Source organism: Oncorhynchus kisutch, linkage group LG6 (genome assembly GCF_002021735.2).
Source record: "Oncorhynchus kisutch isolate 150728-3 linkage group LG6, Okis_V2, whole genome shotgun sequence".
Lineage (NCBI taxonomy): Eukaryota > Metazoa > Chordata > Actinopteri > Salmoniformes > Salmonidae > Oncorhynchus > Oncorhynchus kisutch.
Window position 1 is genome coordinate 55,578,611 of NC_034179.2, and position 19,550 is coordinate 55,598,160.

General features: G+C 41.0%; 1 protein-coding gene across 1 annotated transcript; it reads right to left on the reverse strand.

Moving 5' to 3' along the window:
* Positions 1–13,627: 13,627 nt before the first annotated feature.
* Positions 13,628–15,669, reverse strand: LOC109892180 (forkhead box protein I1-ema-like). Its single transcript, XM_020484622.2, has 2 exons — positions 14,690–15,669; positions 13,628–14,510 (listed from the first exon to the last, which is right to left on the reverse strand). Exons 1-2 carry the CDS (start codon positions 15,282–15,284, stop codon positions 13,969–13,971), a joined length of 1,137 nt encoding a protein of 378 aa, XP_020340211.1. The 5' UTR covers positions 15,285–15,669; the 3' UTR covers positions 13,628–13,968.
* Positions 15,670–19,550: the final 3,881 nt, after the last annotated feature.

The window sequence follows — 19,550 nt, forward strand, 5'->3', positions numbered from 1 at the left end:
ATGAGGGGAGTTCCTTACTAATTAGTGACCTCAATTCATCAATCAAGAACAAGGTTGGAGTGAAATCCGCAGACATTCAACCCTCCATAAAATGAGTTTGACATGTGTACTAAAACAAACAGTTTTGTATACTTAAAAAAAACATGGCATGCTAGCTCAATTTTGTTGGTGCAGTGGACTAATTCCAACGATAGAGAACACAAGATCAAAATGCCACAATAAAAAAGAAATGTGTTTGCATGATTTAAGGCATATTTGCATGATTTATGCATGGCTAAGCAGATTCATTTCCATGTGCCCTGTCTATGCTTGGACTTCAAGGGTTAACACAAAATAAGCTAGCAGTGTTATTAAAAGCCTTATTGAAAAGGAAGTTGTTCAAAAACCTTTAAAATAACCTATAATTAATGTTCTCAGAGCGCTAATAAAAACTCCCATGAAAACTTTCAATGAAAGGAACCAGAGTAAAACGTTCTCAGAACCTCCATGCAGCGTAAAAATAAATGTTTCTCAGAATAGGCAAAATTGTCAGTTCTGTTCTCAGAATGGCTTAGTTTCTACAACTAATGTGAAACCAAAAACATCTGTTACACATCTTCCAAGGAACCAAATGAGCTAGCTAGGATACCGTCTAACATACTGCCAAGGGTGAGGGGGAGTGTGAAGTTTACTGGAAAGGATCCTTTAAACGACTTAACTGTTTTCTTAAACCACCCCCTGTGCTGTCAGTCATATACAGTATTTCAGTCAAATACAAAAAAAACCTGCATTATAATTTGCCATTTTTTCTCTGTATGTGTATGTGCTTGCGCATGTTTGTGCATTTGCTTGTGCAGTGTGTGTGTTATTGTGCATCTGTGTAAGTTTGTGTGTAAAAGTAGGTTGTCAGTGAGCCAACTGGACAACCTTGAGGCGACCTGTATTTGCTTTCTCTGTCTGCTTGTGGGGACTTGTTCTCAGATCCCTCACTTCTGTCTCACTGTTCATAAACTCCTGTCAGCTCCAGCAGTTTACACCTGAGTAGGGCTGTTGCAGTGACCGTATTACGACCACACTGGCAGTCACCAGTCATGAAGACAGTCAAAGAGAAACGACAGTCCATCATTACTTTAAGACATGAAGGTCAGTCAATCCGGAAAATTTCAAGAACTTTTAACGTTTCTTCAAGTGAAGTCGCAAAAACCATCAAGCGCTATGTTGAAATTGGCTCTCATGGGCACCACCACTGGAAAGGAAGACCCATAGTTAGCTCTACTGCAGAGGATAAATTCATTAGAGTTAACTGCACCTCAGATTGCAGCCCAAATAAATACTTCACAGAGTTCAAGTAACAGAAACATCTCAGCATCAACTGTTCAAAGGAGACTGCATGAATCAGGCCTTCATGGTAAAATTGCTGCAAAGAAACCACGACTAAAGGACACCAATAAGAAGAAGAGACTTGCTTGGGACAAGAAACACGAGCAATGGACCGGTGGAAATCTGTCCTTTGGTCTAATGAGTCCACATTTTAGATTTTTGGTTCTTACTGCCGTGTCTTTGTGAGACGCAGAGAAGGTGAACGGATGATCTCCGTATGTATATTTCCCATCGTGAAGCATGGAGGAGGAGGTGTGGGGGTGCTTTGCTGGTGATGTTTTTGGTGATTTATTTAGAATTCAAGGCTCACTTAAACAGCATGGCTACCACAGCATCCTGCAGCGATACGCCATCCCACCTGGTTTGCGCTTAGTGGGACTAAAATTAGTTTTTCAACAGGACAATGACCCAACACACCTCCAAGCTGTGTAAGGGCAATTTGATCAAGAAGGCGAGTGATGGAGTGCTACATCAGATGACCTGGCCTCCACAATCACCCAACCTCAACCCAATTGAGATGGTTTGGGATGAATTGGACCACAGAGTGAAGGAAAAGCAGCCAACAAGAGTTCAGCATATGTGGGAACTCCTTCAAGACTGTTGAAAAAGCATTCCAGGTGAAGCTGTTTGAGCGAATGCCAATAATGCGCAAAGCTGTCATCAAGGCAAATGGTGGCTACTTTGATGAATCTCAAATATAAAATATACAGTATTTTTAGTTGTTTAACACTTTTTTGGTTACTACACGATTCCATGTGTGTTATTTCATAGTTTGGATGTCTTCACTATTACTATACAATGTAGAAAATAGTAAAAATAAAGAAAAACCTTTGAATGAGTAGGTGTGTCCAAACTTTTGATTGGGTACTGTATATTATTTAGCATATGTAAAGACAAGATTGAATCAGGAATAGTCTGATGGGGACAATACTAGCCTATCACTTCGAAATGATATATTATCAATTGTGAATGTTGCCGGAATAAGGCAAGAAAAATGCCTTTTTTTGCTACTTTTTCTAATCATAGTCGCACACCTCATGTAGCTTAGCCCAGTGTGTTTGTATCACAGTTAAAGTGGCCAAATAATGTATTCAAATTAAGCGCATTAATACGCTTTACATGGGAGCCTAACTGGCATACATAAGCAGCGCGTGAGTTTCACGTTTGGGGAAGATCATTTTCACCATAAAAATGCACATTAATAATAAAAGCATTTACTGCCATGTGCGCATTGCTACGCTTATAATGTGAAGAGATAGCCTAATAGTTTAAGAAACATTTAAAGCTAAATGCTCTGATCTGCTGCGTCAGCCACATTGAATTAAAACAAATGTATGCTAGTGGTTGTATTAAATTGGGATCTATCTCATCCCACAACTGTCCCAGACTATGTTTGGAATATGTATTTATTGCACAGAATAGAATAGGTCCTTCTTTTGCAATACAGTGTGGGGGATAGTAGATTGACATAGACTAGTGCTTTTGCTGTTCGTTAGGCCTACTCATATTGTTGGCTGACGAAAAGTAAATGTGGAATGTTCTTCCAATATCTTCAATATGCACCTCGGAATTGGTTAGGGACCATAAGGACAATCACATGAAGGATAGCCGTGTGACTGAGAGGTGCTTAGGAGCGTGCACGGCCACACTATTTTAGGGTGCACTACAGCCACACTATTTGTGGTATTTTCAAGTGATTGTCAAATTGTGAATGCGAGCCTGAAGAAGGCGACAGCCTCCGCAAAACACAAAGCAGAGCTGATTTTTTTCTAATAATTTCTAATCATCATTAGTCGCATCATGCAGTCTTACAATGTGTTAAACATCAAAACAAATAGCCCAACGTTTGTAGAACAACTAAAGTTACGTTAATAACTAAGGTAAGCATATAGGAGTACCTGTTTCTTTGTTAGCCGCTCAACACAGAATAGCCGCATGTCCGCACTCCCTCAAAACGTTTGGAGAAAATATAATTTATATTTCATTCAGCTCTGTTCAGTTGTATTCTTCATACTTTAAAATAATTCCACGTAATTCTAAAATAATCGTGTCTGTTAAATTAACTAGTGTAGCACACAGCCATTTGGCATAACCAGATCAGGACCTAGCATAAGGACAACTCAGAGTTTACTATTCTGTTCTTCTGAAATAGACTACATTTGATTAATATCATGCTTCTTTAGACCTGTCTAAAATAAATTATGGATTTATTGGGAAGGTGTAGGCTATATTACATGGATTTATTCTAATGTAGATGTTCCAAAGGTCTGCATCATGTGGCTTGTAGGCTGTGTGTGGAGCCAGGAGATGCTAAGTGAGACCGAGAGTTATTTGCTTGACAATCACTGGCTGACTAAATTTTGTGACCACCACAGCCTTACACCTGAGTGCAACGAAAAGTTCCACTCTTGACTTGCAATCTGATCAAAGCAACGGATATGACCATAGAAGCTGGGGACAGATAAAATGACTGCCAGGGCTTGTTTCTGTCTCTGTCTGATGTGAGCAAAAGGCTATCAGACAGTATGATGCCATTTTATCAGAAAAGTGTAACAGGTGAAAGGTCAATGGGAAATGTGACTATTATCTACACCGAGCCTTTCCAATCCATCTACTGTACCTGGGCAGCTCAGTATGTTTAACAGCACAGTGGTTGTGGAGGTTAAACGTATGTGTGTGATACCTGGCAGTATGGCCTAGAGGCAGTGGGTATGGGGTTTACCCCTGCAGTTTGTTTCTGTTCCCCCTTCCTGGCTCTGTTCCAACAATGGTGAGGTGCTGAGATAAGTGTCTGAGTGTTGGAAGACCCAGACTCACTTGATTCCCAGCTAGCACATTTGGTTCCTTGGAAGTTGTGGGAACGTATGTTTTTGGTTTTACATTGGCTGTGGGAATGATCTGACAACAGAATTGAACATTTAGCCTTTTCTGGCAAAGTTAATTTTTAAGTTGCAGGGAGGTTCTGAGAATGTTTTACTCTTTTTACCTGAAAGTTTTCCTGGGAGGTTTTATTAACACTCTGAGAACAGAAATGATAGGTTATTTGAAGGTAATTCAATAACATTCTCTAAAGGTTGTGACCTTTTTCCCCCCATTCCAGATACAAACTTATACATACGAACAACAATTTACAGATGCACACAAACAATGACTACATATCATCTGCCCAGACCCTCATGCTCACATCACCCATCCCTAGTGCCTGCATTATTGTTTGGCAATTGGCCTTAAATTGTACCAATTCATTTTTCTCAGTCACCCATGCTATTTCAATATTTCAATAATAATCATTTAGATTTTTCTATTGTGTTAATGATGGCGAATTGATTGAGTGATGAGAAGAGAATCATCTAGCCCTTTTGGGTATCTCACTACACCCCCATATGCCATGTCTTGAAATATGCAGATGGATTCAAAGTATGTTTACATTGTAATACTTCTGAAAGACAACTTTATAGCTCCGTCCATAACTTTTTGACTTGATAACATTCCTGGAAAGAATGGATTATTGAGTCACTATTGGAAAAAGCATACATTTTTCTTAACTGTAATTTCGTTAGTTATGCTCCAACTTTCCCTCCATCTTCAGTTATTTTTAAGTCTTGGTTCCAACAGTTAAGTTTATATACTTTAGGACGTTTAAACAATATTTTTAATATACAGTAACTGTTGTTGTTAATGTTCTTAGTTTAACCCTTTGAAAACAGACATGAGAAAAGATTCTGTTGCAAAACGTTTTGCAACAGAAACAATTTACTCCAAACGGAAAATGCAAATGAGAGTTTCTATTGGACAAATTCAGATAGGTCGCTCCCCGTATCTCTGTTTTCTTGCGCTTGGTTCTTATACGGTAAACGGTTTCTGTAATGAATACACCCCTGGTGTGGCCAATTAGTGGTCCCTGCCAACACACCTGAACACACTTAACAATTCACAGAATATTGCCAAGAACTGACATAAAAGAGAACCATAAATTCTCTGAATGTTCTGAGAACATTGCTTAAGTCACAACATTTTTCTAACATTCCCAGAATGTAGCTAAAATATGACTTTAAATAGAACCACATCGAAACTTGTGTGCAATGGTCTGTGGAAGTACTGAAATTCACAAAGACGAATGTTGTTTCTTAACGTTCTTGAAACATTTCTGAGAACATTGCTTTAAATAGAATCATGAGTACCGAAATTCCCACAGAAGAACATTCCCAATGTCAAACCAGTTGGAGGACATTAAAACGTAACAATTTTTGAACTTTGAGGAAACATTCTGTTAACAACCACACTCTTACCAAGCTCTAAGAAACATATGGTTCTCAGAGAATGATTTGCTAGCTGGGTTGTTACCAAAGAAATAGAATCACTAGAATCTGTGGAGCCCCTCAGACCGCAGCAATTTGGTTCTGGAGATACTTTTTCTATGGCTGTAACTCTATGACCTTACAGTATACATGGCGATAAACGCTGTCAGGGGATAAACGCCTCTGTGGTTTGATATGATGGATGACTGTGTTGATGTGTTTGGGTGTAATGGAAGATGTGAGAGACAGGGAGTATCAGTGGATCTGAGCGTCGTCACACAGTCTGTCACCAGAGACTCTCATCAGACAACAAACATGTAATCGTCTCCTCAGACAGGGACACTGGTGCGGGGGTTAGCTGGCGACAGTCGCCAACATCTCTGTTTCTCTGTGTGTTTGTGTTTGTTTACTCTTGTGTGCTCCCGTCCTATTGAATGAAACCCGTGGGACGAGTGGATGGGTATAGGGGCGAGGTGGTTCGTATAGGGGCTCACAGTGCGGCCCGCCAAGGTGACAAGTGAGGCAGGCTGGGACAAGACCACAAGCAGGCGACCTGGGAGTGGGACACACACTGAACACATAGGGAGTGCTTCCCCTATATTTTTCTATGTCTGCCACTTCCTTAACAGTGCACTTCCACCTAAGACTTACCCCACACCATTGTGTTGCTAGTGTTCTGCTAATGTAAGCTCTAGTGTAATTGTTATTGCATCAGTAGTGTGCCACTAAAGACTTGGGTATAGCAGAATCAACAACCTCTGCATCATCAAGACAGTTGCATTTTGAAAAGGTGTTAGCCTTTGAAATTGAAATTCCAGCTGGCCTGGCATTGGCCCTAAGTCAGAGCAGGTCCCCTGGATCCATGGCCCAGTGAGACACGGATGCTGGCCTGCGTAGATGGAAACAGAAACGAACCCGAGCTATGGAAACACAATTGCACTGGAGTTTACATTAGCACAGTTGCATGTGTTCTTGGACGCCAAGGGAAGCCAGGCTGGCTAAATATTTGATGAACAAAAAAATACAAATGATAAAATAATTTATCTTTTGTCTCTCTGTGTGTTTTTATAATTTTCCGTCAATTCGCAAGTGGCTGAATCTTACCGGAGAAATCATCAGAGCGAGGGAAACAGCATCAATCTGTCTCAGTATGTTTAGCCCTGTATCAGATGCTGTCTGGACCAAAAGAGTATAACATGTTGCTGGCATAGAATTTGATTGATTGATGCCAGCAAGCATTTGTGTCTCCTGACCCCTCCTGTCTCAGCCTCCAGTATTTATGCTGCAGTAGTTTATGTGTCGGGGGGCTAGGGTTAGTCTGTTATATCTGGAGTATTTCTCCTGTCTTATACGGTGTCCTGTGTCAATTTAAGTATGCTCTCTCTAATTCTCTTTCTTTCTTTCTTTCTCTCTCGGACGACCTGAGCCCTAGGACCATGCCTCAGGACTACCTGGCACGATGACTCCTTTCTGTCCCCAGTCCACCTGGCCATGCTGCTGCTCCAGTTTCAACTGTTCTGCCTGCGGCTATGGAATCCTGACCTGTTCACCGGATGTGCTACCTGTCCCAGACCTGCTGTTTTCAACTCTAGAGACAGCAGGAGCGGCAGAGATACTCTCAATGATCGGCTATGAAAAGCCAACTGACATTTACTCCTGAGGTGCTGACCTGTTGCACCCTCGACAACTACTGTGATTATTATTATTTGACCATGCTGGTCATTTATAAACATTTGAACATCTTGGCCATGTTCTGTTATAATCTCCACCCAGCACAGCCAGAAGAGGACTGGCCACCCCTCATAGCCTGGTTCCTCTCTAGGTTTCTTCCTAGGTTTTGGCCTTTCTAGGGAGTTTTCCCTAGCCACCGTGCTTCTACACCTGCATTGCTTGCTGTTTGGGGTTTTAGGCTGGGTTTCTGTACAGCACTTTGAGATATCAGCTGATGTAAGAAGGGCTATATAAATACATTTGATTTGATTTGGCCTCCATTGATAAAAATATTTGGCAATCAGTGTTGAGCTGAGATGAGCTGAACTGTGGGTTGTCCTGATGCAGCAAAACGCCCCCCCAAGGATGGCCAGTTTGGATTTGGCTTCACACTAATGAAATCAATTTCTAAGCAAAACTTAATTGTCTGTTTCTGGTCTGCTTGTGTTGATGTCCTGTATTAGCATTTTTCTTTTTAATCCCAGCCCCTATCTCCCCCAGTACGTACAGTACGTGAGTGCAGAGTTGGATGGTGAGCCGTGCAATTTTGTGCTTTTTCTATCAGGTACATTGTTGAAAATATTATATATTGTAATTGTTGTATCTACGTTGCCCAGTGAACAAGCACAAAACCAGCATGCGTGAGTGCAGAGTTGGATGGTGAGCCATGCATTGCATGACGTGCAATTTTGTGCTGTTTCTATCAGAGTAAATCTCCATGACTGGTGCTATCATGACACAAGGCGAGACCCAGATGCAGACATAGGAGGCAGATGGTTGGAGTCTTACAATGTTTATTCATCCAAAAGGAGTAGGCAAGAGAATGGTCGTGGACAGGCAAAAGGTCAAAACCAGATCAGAGTCCAGGAGGTACAGAGTGGCAGACAGGCTCATGGTCAAGGCAGGCTGAATGGTCAGGCAGGTGGTTACAAAGTCCAGAAACAGGCAAGGGTCAAGACCGGGAGGACTAGAAAAAGGAGAAATGAAAAAAGCAGGAGAACGGGAAAACCGCTGGTTGACTTGGAAACATATAAGACGAACTGGCACAGAGAGACAGGAAACACAGGGATAAATACACTGGGGAAAATAAGCGACACCTGGAAGGGGTGGAGACAATCACAGGGACAGGTGAAACAGATCAGGGTGTGACAGGTGCTACATGTTAAAGTTCGTGTCGATGATTGCACACAACGCAAGATGAGTACTGTGACATTAATAAACCCTGGATAGCGGATGCTTTTTATTGGCCGCTGAGAGACTTTTAAGCCAACTGTCGACCAGAATGAGCAGTCCTCCATAAGAATGAATGGAATTCTACAGTATTTCAATTAAATGTATATAAGTATTTTTGTTGTTGTAGTAGGCACAGTAACATTAGTTATCTCAAAAATGATTCTTTAAGAAAAATGTTTTATATACAATATCATAATATATTTAAAAAGTATGCATTAAGGTGTCTGTAATAGAACATATGTGTATTTTGTTGTTGTTGCCATTAATAAATGTATTTCTACAGCTTGCAAAATAGTTTTTACAATGGTGAGGGAGTGCCAAGATGGTAATCTAGTGTATATATATAAATCATTGGTTGTGATCCATTTCCTTCCTCTAATCTTATCAGACAGTATTTGAACTAATGCCACTTTTCAGTTTTATAAATTGACCCTTAACCTTCAATATGAATGGGGAAATAATGGATATACTGCACATAATAGAATATTGGAAATGAAATAGTTGTAAACAATCCCAAAGTGTACAAGAGAGTGTACATGAATGAGCCCTTTGTTATGTGATCTGGACATTTGAAGTGGGCCATAGAAACCCCCTCAGCCCTCTGGTTTCATCAGAGGACACACAGTAGAGTGAGTCTAAAAAAATTGGTGGAGAGTAACCGTTTGTAAACCCTACATAAACACACTGAAAATACAACAAAAGTCAAGTGGAAAAGTTCATTAAGTTCAGTGAAATTGGTAAGACACAACATAGTAGTTAATATAACATCTGCAATGCCTAGACAGGCAACTGAGGTCATGTTTTCTCAATCCATGTACCGCTTTGGCAATGTGCCACTTTGGCAATGTGCATATTCCTATGCAAATTGTCTGGAGCTATAATTGTGGGAATAGCAAGAATGGGCACTGGGACAAATTTATCAAGGATTATATCTGTGGTAAGAGGAATATTTTACCAACAATCCCACCATTTAAGATCATGTTTCCCAGGGTAAAGCACTGCAGGCCAAAACTGGATTATGTTCTGACATACAGTACCAGTCAAAAGTTTGGACACACCTACTCATTCCAGGATTTTTATCAACACTATGAAATAACAGATATGGAATCATGTAGTAACCAAAAAAAGTGTTTAAAAAATCTAAATATATTTTATGTGTGAGATTCTTCAAAGTAGCCATCCTTTGCCTTGATGACAGCTTTGCACACTCTTGGCATTCTCTCAACCAATGTAGAAAATGGTACAACTTTTGACAGGTACTGGTACTCTATATAAACAAACGTTTAATTCATTTAGCAATATTTTTGAGACATAAATTCCAACTGAAGACCATGTAAATATGGGTTTAATGTCAGTCTACTGAACAATCCCCCAATGAGGCCTTTGTTCTTGTAAAATACCTGCAATAAGATAACACTATCTTGGGCAAAGTCATAACAATCAACTTTCTCAAATGTCTTAAAATGTCATTAATATCTTTGATGCTCTTACTCAACTCTGATCATATTTTTGAACTGTACCAAACAAATAAATACACAATGTCTTCTACATACTCTGTATCCCTCTCCTTCTTTCTTTGGGTGGATCCAACAGTTTGTTCCAGACCTGTAGGATTGAGCTCGAGGGCATAGTGAGGAGTTCATCTCTACCCCCATCAGCATCAGTGTTTACCAACAATACTGTCCTATTGATGTGGAATGTGTCAGTAAACACAAGGCACACTTACTGTGTCGTTGGACGTGAGGCACCTCGTCAGATTTACTCATCTGAATGGGTGCCCCATCTTACCAAGGGCAGATAGCGATAGCATTATGCCTGCCCTGTTGTATCACTAAAGACGTAAAGCTTGTGTCATTTGACAAGGTCAATAAGGTGAAGAGAAGTGTGTGTTTGTGTGTGTCTGCATGTGTGTGTGTGTGTTTGTGTGTGTCTGCATGTGTGTGTGTGTGTGGCACATGCCGGACTTATCAGTGTATTAGCGTTGACTGGGTTATTATTGCCCCAGTGTTGCCAGGCTGGGGTCTTTGTATTAAGGTCCACATTACTCTCCCCCACCTCTACGTAATTAGAGTCATTGAGTGATTCACCCAGTTGGGATGGTAGCACACCTTTCTCTGTGTCAAATGGGTTTTACTGGTTTGGATTGAATGTACTCACGTTAGGGTTGGTACAATGAACTGTGTATGTGGCGTATTACAGTAATGTACTTAAATGATTACTCAGGAATTACCTACCTACATGAAGATCATATGTAACTTCCTAAAACAACGCAATACATGTGCAGGTGGATGTCGATGCAGTGGGAGATGATAGTTGAAAAAAAAACAAAAAAATTGGCGTCGGACACAACATGGATAAATCACGGTCATACCGTTCAACCCTGTCTTTTGGGATACAATACTGCTCCAAAGTTATTTTAAGCAACTGGAGAGAGAAAAAAAAGTAAATATAATGTCTGATAAAGCCTTTTCATGTCAATGAATGCAGGTCTTTTCAAATGAAAATGAAGAACCTGCCTGAGTTGACGAGGTAGTGTGAAAATGCTTTTTGGATCACTCCACTAGAAATGTTGATGTAAGACAGTGAATCAGGAGAGAAGCATTTGAACAGGTAGAAGTGATCCACTGTGCCATTCGCCCCCTTCTTTTAACAATACCATTTGGTTTTAGACTGAGCGTGTGGATGAGCAGAGAGACGTGTACAGTGAACAGGTAGAGGGGGTTTCAGGATGCCGTCTGCCCCCTTTGGCCTCAGACGTGCCCCTGCTGTGAGCTAGAGACAGACCACCGGCACATGTCAAACACAGGACGCATTAAGCCTGGCAGCTGTTGATCTATTTGACTTGTTAAGAGACATTAATTTACATATTGGGTTTTTATCTGATTATTATATTATTTCTAGTCGTTTATGTAGAGAAACTGTATTTACCTTAATTAAATCGACCTGGCTAAGATATATATATATTTTTTTAAATACTTAAGGAGCCTGAGCTGGTTACAGGGAGCCTGAGCTGGTTTTTCCACTACTGTCATGCAGGAAGCTAAAGACAAAAGAAATCTATCTTTCCCCATAAGCAACACTGACAGAAACAGTTGAAGAGGCACAAGACTGTAAACACAGGGCACCCTTACTGTGATCGCTGGTCACGTATTAATCCCCTCTTTATGACACGTCTGAAAGGGGAGGGCTGTTTCATCCAGTCAAGATAGTATTGTGTCAATAAAAACACATGAGGATGGGGTCACTGGAGAATGTGGGTGGGGTGGTGGCGGCGATGGTGCTATAGTTAGAGATGTGTGGCACATGCCACTCGTATCAGCTTTGACTGGGTAATGATGAGGCTGCTGTTGTCATGCGCTGACAGAGTTATTGGATAATAAGACAAAGACACATACTGTACTGATATTTGTAAAAAAATAAAAAAAACATTCACACTTCTCTAACAGAGGAAAGGATTTTAAAAAATTGTTTTATTTAACTATGCAAGTCAGTTAAGAACAATTTTTTATTTACAATGACAGCCTACCCTAGCCAAACCCAGACAACACTTGTGTACCGCCCTATGGGACTCCCAATCACAACTAGATATGATACAGCCTGGATTTGAACCAGGGACTATAGTGACACCTCCTACACTGGGATGCAGTGCCTTAGACTGCTGCGCCACTCAGGGGCCCAGGAGGAAAGGAAGCATCAAAGTAGAGAACAGAGGCGAATGATTATAACTGTGACTATCACACAGCCAAGACTAAGACAAGTGATCATGCTTCCATGTTAAGGGAAACCTCTTTCCCCTTCACTCACCTTCCAGACTGAGTAGTAACAGGGGAGGTGTGGGGTGAGGAGAGGAGCGATGGATTGGAGGGCGCTGAGGCCTGTAGAGAGGATCATTATCCAGTTCCCCCTTCTCCTCACTCTCCCCAGTCCTCCCTTCAATTTCTCACTCAATGTTTCTCTCGTGCCTCTCCACAGATTCTTCCATGCCAGAGATACACATGGGAATGGTTCCTCAAGCATGTTCTCTAGTCCCCCTTTGCTGCCTGCTACTCAGAGGGAGAAATGGGGTGCTGAGTTCCCACGGCTCTAAGCGTTGGGCTACAGATGTTGACCTCAGCATCTTACTGACCTCCTCAGTGGAATCTGTTGAGGTGACGTGTTTTTGTGTGCTTTTTTTTAGCTCTTGTGAATATTAGAGGTGTGACATTTTAATGTTGCAGTCAGCAGTTTCTACAATGTGACGGGGTGAAAGCAAATAGTTCAAGCAAATAACTACATGCCGTATACTGTATGTAATGAGTCTACTGTGAATATTATTATTTGACCCTGCTGGTCATTTATGAACATTTGAACATCTTGGCCATGTTCTGTTATAATCTCCACCCGGCACAGCCTGAAGAGGACTGGCCACCCCTCATAGCCTGGTTCCGCTCTAGGTTTCTTCCTAGGTTTGGGCCTTTCTGGGGAGTTTTCCCTAGCCACCGTGCTTCTACACATTTGCTTGCTGTTTCTTTTTTTTAACACTTTCAGGTGTGCTGTTCATATAGTTTAAAATGAAATTGATCTGTTAAATAGGTTATTATGTGTCCAAAAGCATGGCTGACTAATGGTGAGAGGCATTAGCTTATACCCTGAACCCAAGAGGGGCAAATAAAGGGAGATAGAGGTGAGGAGAGGGGGCTGTAGCTGTAAGTGGGAGCAGAGGGCAACCTTGAGGAACGAGTTCTGTTGCATATATTTTTTTTTCTCCCTGGCTCTCACCTGTCCCCCTCCTGTTCAGTGTTTAACGGTGTCTTTGCCTCCCTCATTTCACACCCTGTCTCTCAGATCATTGACTGTAATGGGAGCTTGACTTGTCTTATCTCAATCAAAAGCACTGGCAATCAGATCTTGATCAAACTGCATGATATAATGTACCATCCTAAATAGTTATTTCAGAATTAATCATGTTTTGAAGTGTGACCATAATCTGTATTTGCCTCTTTAAATCTGTTTTCATGCAATAAATACTCCCAGAAAAATAGCAGGGATAATTTCTTATTGTTGTCGTTCTTTATTTAAAAAATAGTAAAAAGCTTGATGACAGGACATTTACGTACATCACATACAAAACCCACTTTAAAAATGTTTGAATCCAAGAATCCCTCAAATGTTTTACAGATAGTTGAGTTCATATTATAAAGACAGTATATGGAACAGCAAACAATATACATACGTATAATCAATTAAGAGAGGGGAAAAAAACATTGTAAATCATCTTCTTTAGTATGAGTTCAGTGAAGTTTCATTCTCTGCTGAGGAAGACGTTGTGGTGAGAGTTTTCCCAAAGGCAGGCTGCCCTATGGAGTAGAGTGGCTCTATCAGTTGTGCTTTACACCTCTGTGCCTTCCTGTTGGTAATGTATTGAGTCCAAGGCTGGGTCTAGCTGGTTGCTGAGCAGGGTGCGGACAGAGTCCCTGTAGCCCACAGGGTAGAGGGGAGGGGAGGAAGGGATGGTAGGGTGCTGCGGATGAGACATATGGACTTCCCAGTGAGGCACTGTAGCGTTGGGAGAGTATGAGCCGTATCCCTGGGACGGAGAGGCCCGTTGGGGTACCTCTATAGGCAGCCTGGGTCTGTGGAGGGTATCTGCCTCTACTGTGTTTGATACCGTCCCCACTTCAGCCATCTGAGACAGGAAGCTGTTCAGGCAGAGGGAGGGAGCTGAGGAGATGGGGGAGGGGCCGCGGTCAGAGGAGCTGGACACGTCACTCATGTTGTTGGGGTGTTTGGGGCTGGACTCTAATGACTCAGAACCTGAGGAGCCCCCGTCGCCAGGCAGGGATTCCGACTTCCTCTTCCTCTTGCGACGGAAGTTGCCATTGTCGAACCTCTTCTCACAGTTGGGGTCCAAGGTCCAATAGTTACCCTTGCCTATAAGGAGACACATAAGACATGTTTGTTAAGGATTTGCTTTCACATAGTTGGGCAAGAGTTAATATCTGTCTGAGACACATTACACCATGTTTTTAAAGGTTACAATTGTTTACATTTCTCTTGGAACATCTTGAAATTAAAAGACCAATTTTTTAGAACCAAGGAAATGTTCTTACCTGGATCATCCTCATCTCGGGGTACCTTCTTGAAGCAGTCATTGAGGGAGAGGTTGTGGCGAATAGAGTTCTGCCACCCGGCCTTGCTTTTGTTGTAGAAGGGGAAGTTGTCTGCTACATATTGGTAGATCTGGCTCAGGGTGAGCCGTCTCTCTTGGGCCCCATGGATCGCCATGGCAATAAGGGCAGAGTAGGAGTAGGGTGGCCTGACTAGCTTCATCAGCTCTTCTTGAGAGGGCATGGAAAACCAGCTCAGGTCCCCTACCACAACCCCCGGCCCATCAGCACCCAGATAGGGCCTTTGCATGTTGCAGTGTTGGGGCACATAGGGCCCACAAGCTGGCCCCGTGGGTCCCTCTATGTAGGGAACACTGTTGAGCTCTGGGCCATTGAACCACAGGTAAGGGTTGGTAGAAGGGCTGGTGTAGTCTCCCAGGTCATAGGCAGGAGGGGTGGCCTGCTGCAGGCTAGGCACGGCTGGAGGGCTGTAGAAGCTGTCGCTGTACAGGCTGAACTCTGGAGACTCCTGTCCCAGACTGGGGTACTGGGTCCCACATGAAGGTGGAGAGAAGCTCTGTGGCACAAACATCGTCATGCTCACCCACAGATTGGTCCTTGGATTGGCAGCTGGTCTCTTCAGTCTGATAAATGGCTCTAGTAAAAAAGAAAAAATCTGGATCTCGCTTTTCTTCAATATTATCTGTTCCTCTGCTTCGAGATGAGAGGTGAATTTGCCTTTCACTCTGTTCTATTTTGTGTCCAGTACAGGTGCATCACAACCTGCCACCTGTCTCACCTGGTCAATTTATAGTACTACAGCAACACCCACGTCTGCTCTGATTGGTTGTTTCTGTGACCGTGTCACACTTTGCATTTGAGTGAGTTTAGGCCGGTTTAGGCGTGGAGGATTCCCTTTGAATTGGAGGTGGAATTCCACCAGTACTCCAACAGCAGTTAAGCTCTAAGCTCTGTGAAATGTTTTGCAATTTTAATTTGACACCCACCCAGTCAATGTGGTTAAGAACATGGGGGAAATTATTGTTTTACTGAGTAATGGGAAATTGGTGCTACATTTACAAATATTACAGTAATTTAAAAGCATAACAATTTAGACTCTAATATAATAGGTCACTTATTCTTTGGGGAAATCCTGTAAATGGGTTAGCTAACAACGTCACAAAAACGATGCGCACACATCAATGGGGCAGAAGTCCGGGAGTTGTTGTGAGTCTGGGTGGCCAGATATCTACCAACAATGAAAAGAAACTGCCATGTGGGGAATAGTAAGTGACTCGTTTCAGCTAGTTTTGTCTTGTTCTTGATACCCAACAAGGTCTCAGAGCATTTCGTATTATTCTCTACGTAAATCTAAGACACTAGTTTTTGTATGATATGTTATGTTTCGTATGGTGTGTATTAATTTGTGGATGTCCATCATCCATTTCAATTACAATTCATATAAAATGTTTTACAAATTGCAATTTGTACAATATGTTACGAATTTGCAAATGTACAATATGTTACAAATAGGGCCTAAAACTATGTTTTCCTTCTACCAGCCACTGTGGCAAGTAGATTTAAAAATCTACCAGCCAATAAGATTTTTTACCAGTCAAATGTTTTTTTTTAACACGAGGATAAAGTCTCACTTTAGTAGTTAGACCAACTGTTATGCCTGTGTGCATTGGTTATAAAAACAAATCTTTCAGCACTTCACTTCACAGCGCACACAGCCCCCCAGCATGGATTCCTATTTATTTGTGTATTACCAGATATGATAGAAAATGTTATTAAATTATTGCATGGTAGAGCCCTGTGTGTGACCATCCTCCAACGTGGCTGGTGAATTAGACATTCTTACCCACCAATGCCAAAATCTACCCGCATTTGGCAGGTGGCCGGTGTTCATTTTAGGCCCTGGTTACGAATGTCCAAAATGTACAATATGTTACGAATTTGCAAAATGTATAATATGTTACAAATTCCAATTTGTTGTGACTAAAAGGTTAAGGTTAGGGTTAGGGGAAGGGTTAGCTAACATGCTCAGTAGTTGCAAAGTAGCTATAAAGTAGTAAGTAGTCGAAAAGTTGCTACTTAGTTAAAATTATAAAGTTGTCTGTGATGAGATTCAAACACACAACCTTTGGGTTATATGCCCACCCATTCACCCCGACCAACCACCCACATTTCATTTTTGCTTAAAGTAACCTTCTGTCTTATGTAACCATACCAAACTGTAACATATCTTACTAATTTAGGTGGCCTGGATTTAAGTTACTATGTTATGTCTAGTATATGAGACCAGGCTGTGATACCATGTCTTGTTTTGAGCTGTTTTGACTAATTTCATGTCATTGCTAATATGGCTAAAATTCACTGGCTAGTTAACCAAAAAATGTAACAATGTATTTGAGAGACAAAAAAGTGATCATTGTGGAAATGTATTCATGTTTTCAAGAAACATTGGAGACGAAATATAGTTTACATGTTGTCAACTATCTAAGCCAACCCTGTCTGTTTTACCACATAGTTGCACATGCATCTGGTTTTGTTGCTAAACAACCTACCCGTCTATGGTGAAATAACTGGTGTTTTTGTAGGGTTTCTAAATAAACATAAAAAATGTGGTCATTGGTAAACACAGGCTTATGAGATCTTATACGTTTTGTTCTGCGAGATAATCTTCATCAGCTAATTTATGTATTTTATGTATTTTATTTATGTATTTTTTAAAAGTGCATAAAGGCTTCATAATTCAGAAAGGTCATGACTGAAATGATCTCCTAGAACAAAATCTCCTAAACCTGTGTTAACCTCAGACCTTATTTTCGGTGTTTATCCCAAAACCCTATTCTTTCCCCATTAATTTTCCCCATAGGGACGGCTGATCGAACCAGAGGTAACTCCTTTCCGGGTTATATGATACAAGCTGGCGAGCTCTGTTGTCATGAATCTTGACCTGGAGGCAGGTCCTAGGGGTGTACAACAAATTACAGACACGTATTGACTGTTTTTACAGCTTTCTTATTTAAATAATGTAGAATGATTTTAATGTACTGCTCAAACTCCTTTTAGAAAACAAGGAAGAATGTTTTTGATTTGTGAATTTATATGAACGAATATGACATTTCCCCATTAGCACAATTAAATGTGAAATAGTTTTTATTTATCCTTATTATAGTTAAGGAAACCGAGCAGCATATTTTCCCATAATAAACAAAAGTCATCAAGAATGTTATCAATTATAAATCTGCAAATATCTTGTCATAATCCTTTTACGTGTAGACAATGCCAAAATACATAAAAAATGTTTCTGGATGCTCATCACAAAAAGTACAGTTAATGCTAATGTATGTTCTTATGGTATATTGGCCATTTACCACAAACCCCCAAGGTGCCTTATTGCTATTACAAACTGGTTACCAAAGTAATTAGAACAGTAAAGGAATTTTTTGGAATACCCATTGTATATGGTCTGATATACCACAGCTTTCAGCCAATCAGCATTCAGAACTGAAACCACCCAGGTTATATTAACAAATTATTTCCCGTACGTTGTAACATAAGGAAATAAATACAACATCCCTTTGAAATAAAGCACATACATTTCTATCATTGAACTGAGAGAGCAAGGAGAAACACATTTTTCCTGGATAGTCAACAGGAGGGTATTTAAAAAAAGGTGAGGTCTGGTTACACCTCTAAAAGGCATGAGAGTTCCAGATGGAATAGTATCAAAGACTATGGCAAACTCTCTAGGATAGCGTATATGCTGTTCTCGTTTGTTTGTTTGTATGCTTCCTGTATGGATACTGGTGTTTTGTGCAATAATATAAATAAATAATAATAAGAAACAATTGAAATAAATGTTAACAGATTTTTTTAAATGGCAGAACCGAGCGATTTCCGTTAAATGGGCCAGCTGTAAGAAAACCAAAATTCGCTTTTTGGTCTTCATTTAAGGTTAGCAGTGTGGTTAAGGTTAGGTTAAAAATCAGATTTTATGACTTTGTGGCTGTGCCAGCTACCACTCTGCAGAGCTGCGTCCAGTTGGCTACATGAGTCAACCCAATAAATACCACCGGCAATTCTCACTGAAGTGTTTTTGTCAACTGGGTGCCAGTTAGTTGGTCAGTTAGATTTCTGCAGCAGAATGTGAAGACAGATGCTGTTCTCCATCTAGCTAACTATAATAAATAACTTAAACAACACTAATGTTTACAGGTATCGTTATTTAGGGACAGTGCTAACATGGTGAGTGTATTTGTGATTGTGAAAATGATTTTTAAAGGAACTTCAACAGGAGAGATCACATGGATCTTCTTGCCTTGGCTAGCTAGCTATCGATAAGCCACACTTGGGACATCAAACCTTTTGTTCACAGTACATTTAGCAGGAAGGGTCTAGCTATATGGTAACATTTGATCAGAAATACCATAGCAAAATGATTTTCATGTGCTAGCCCAGTTAGCCACGGTTTGCAGGCAGCATCAATGTAGCATTTGCAGGTAGTGTCTTATGTAACCATACCAAACGTAACATATCATACTCATTTGTATCCTGCGTTTTCATTTACTATGTTACGTCTATTCTATGAGGCCAGGCTGCGTGGCCCCAGAGAGCTTGATGTCTATGGCTTCTTCATGCAGAATAATTCATTTTTACTTAGACAGGGATTTATGTACCGCCATGGCCTTTTTCGGGGTGAGCGAGGGCTTTGATTTCAGTGATCCATGCAGGCTTTACTGCAAACATTTCTGCACAGTCATAGATGATTCAAGCCTGAATTTGGGCAGACAGAGGCATATGGCAGTTGGGTAGTTTTTGCTCCTCATCATTTGTTCCTCCCAAAGATATATCC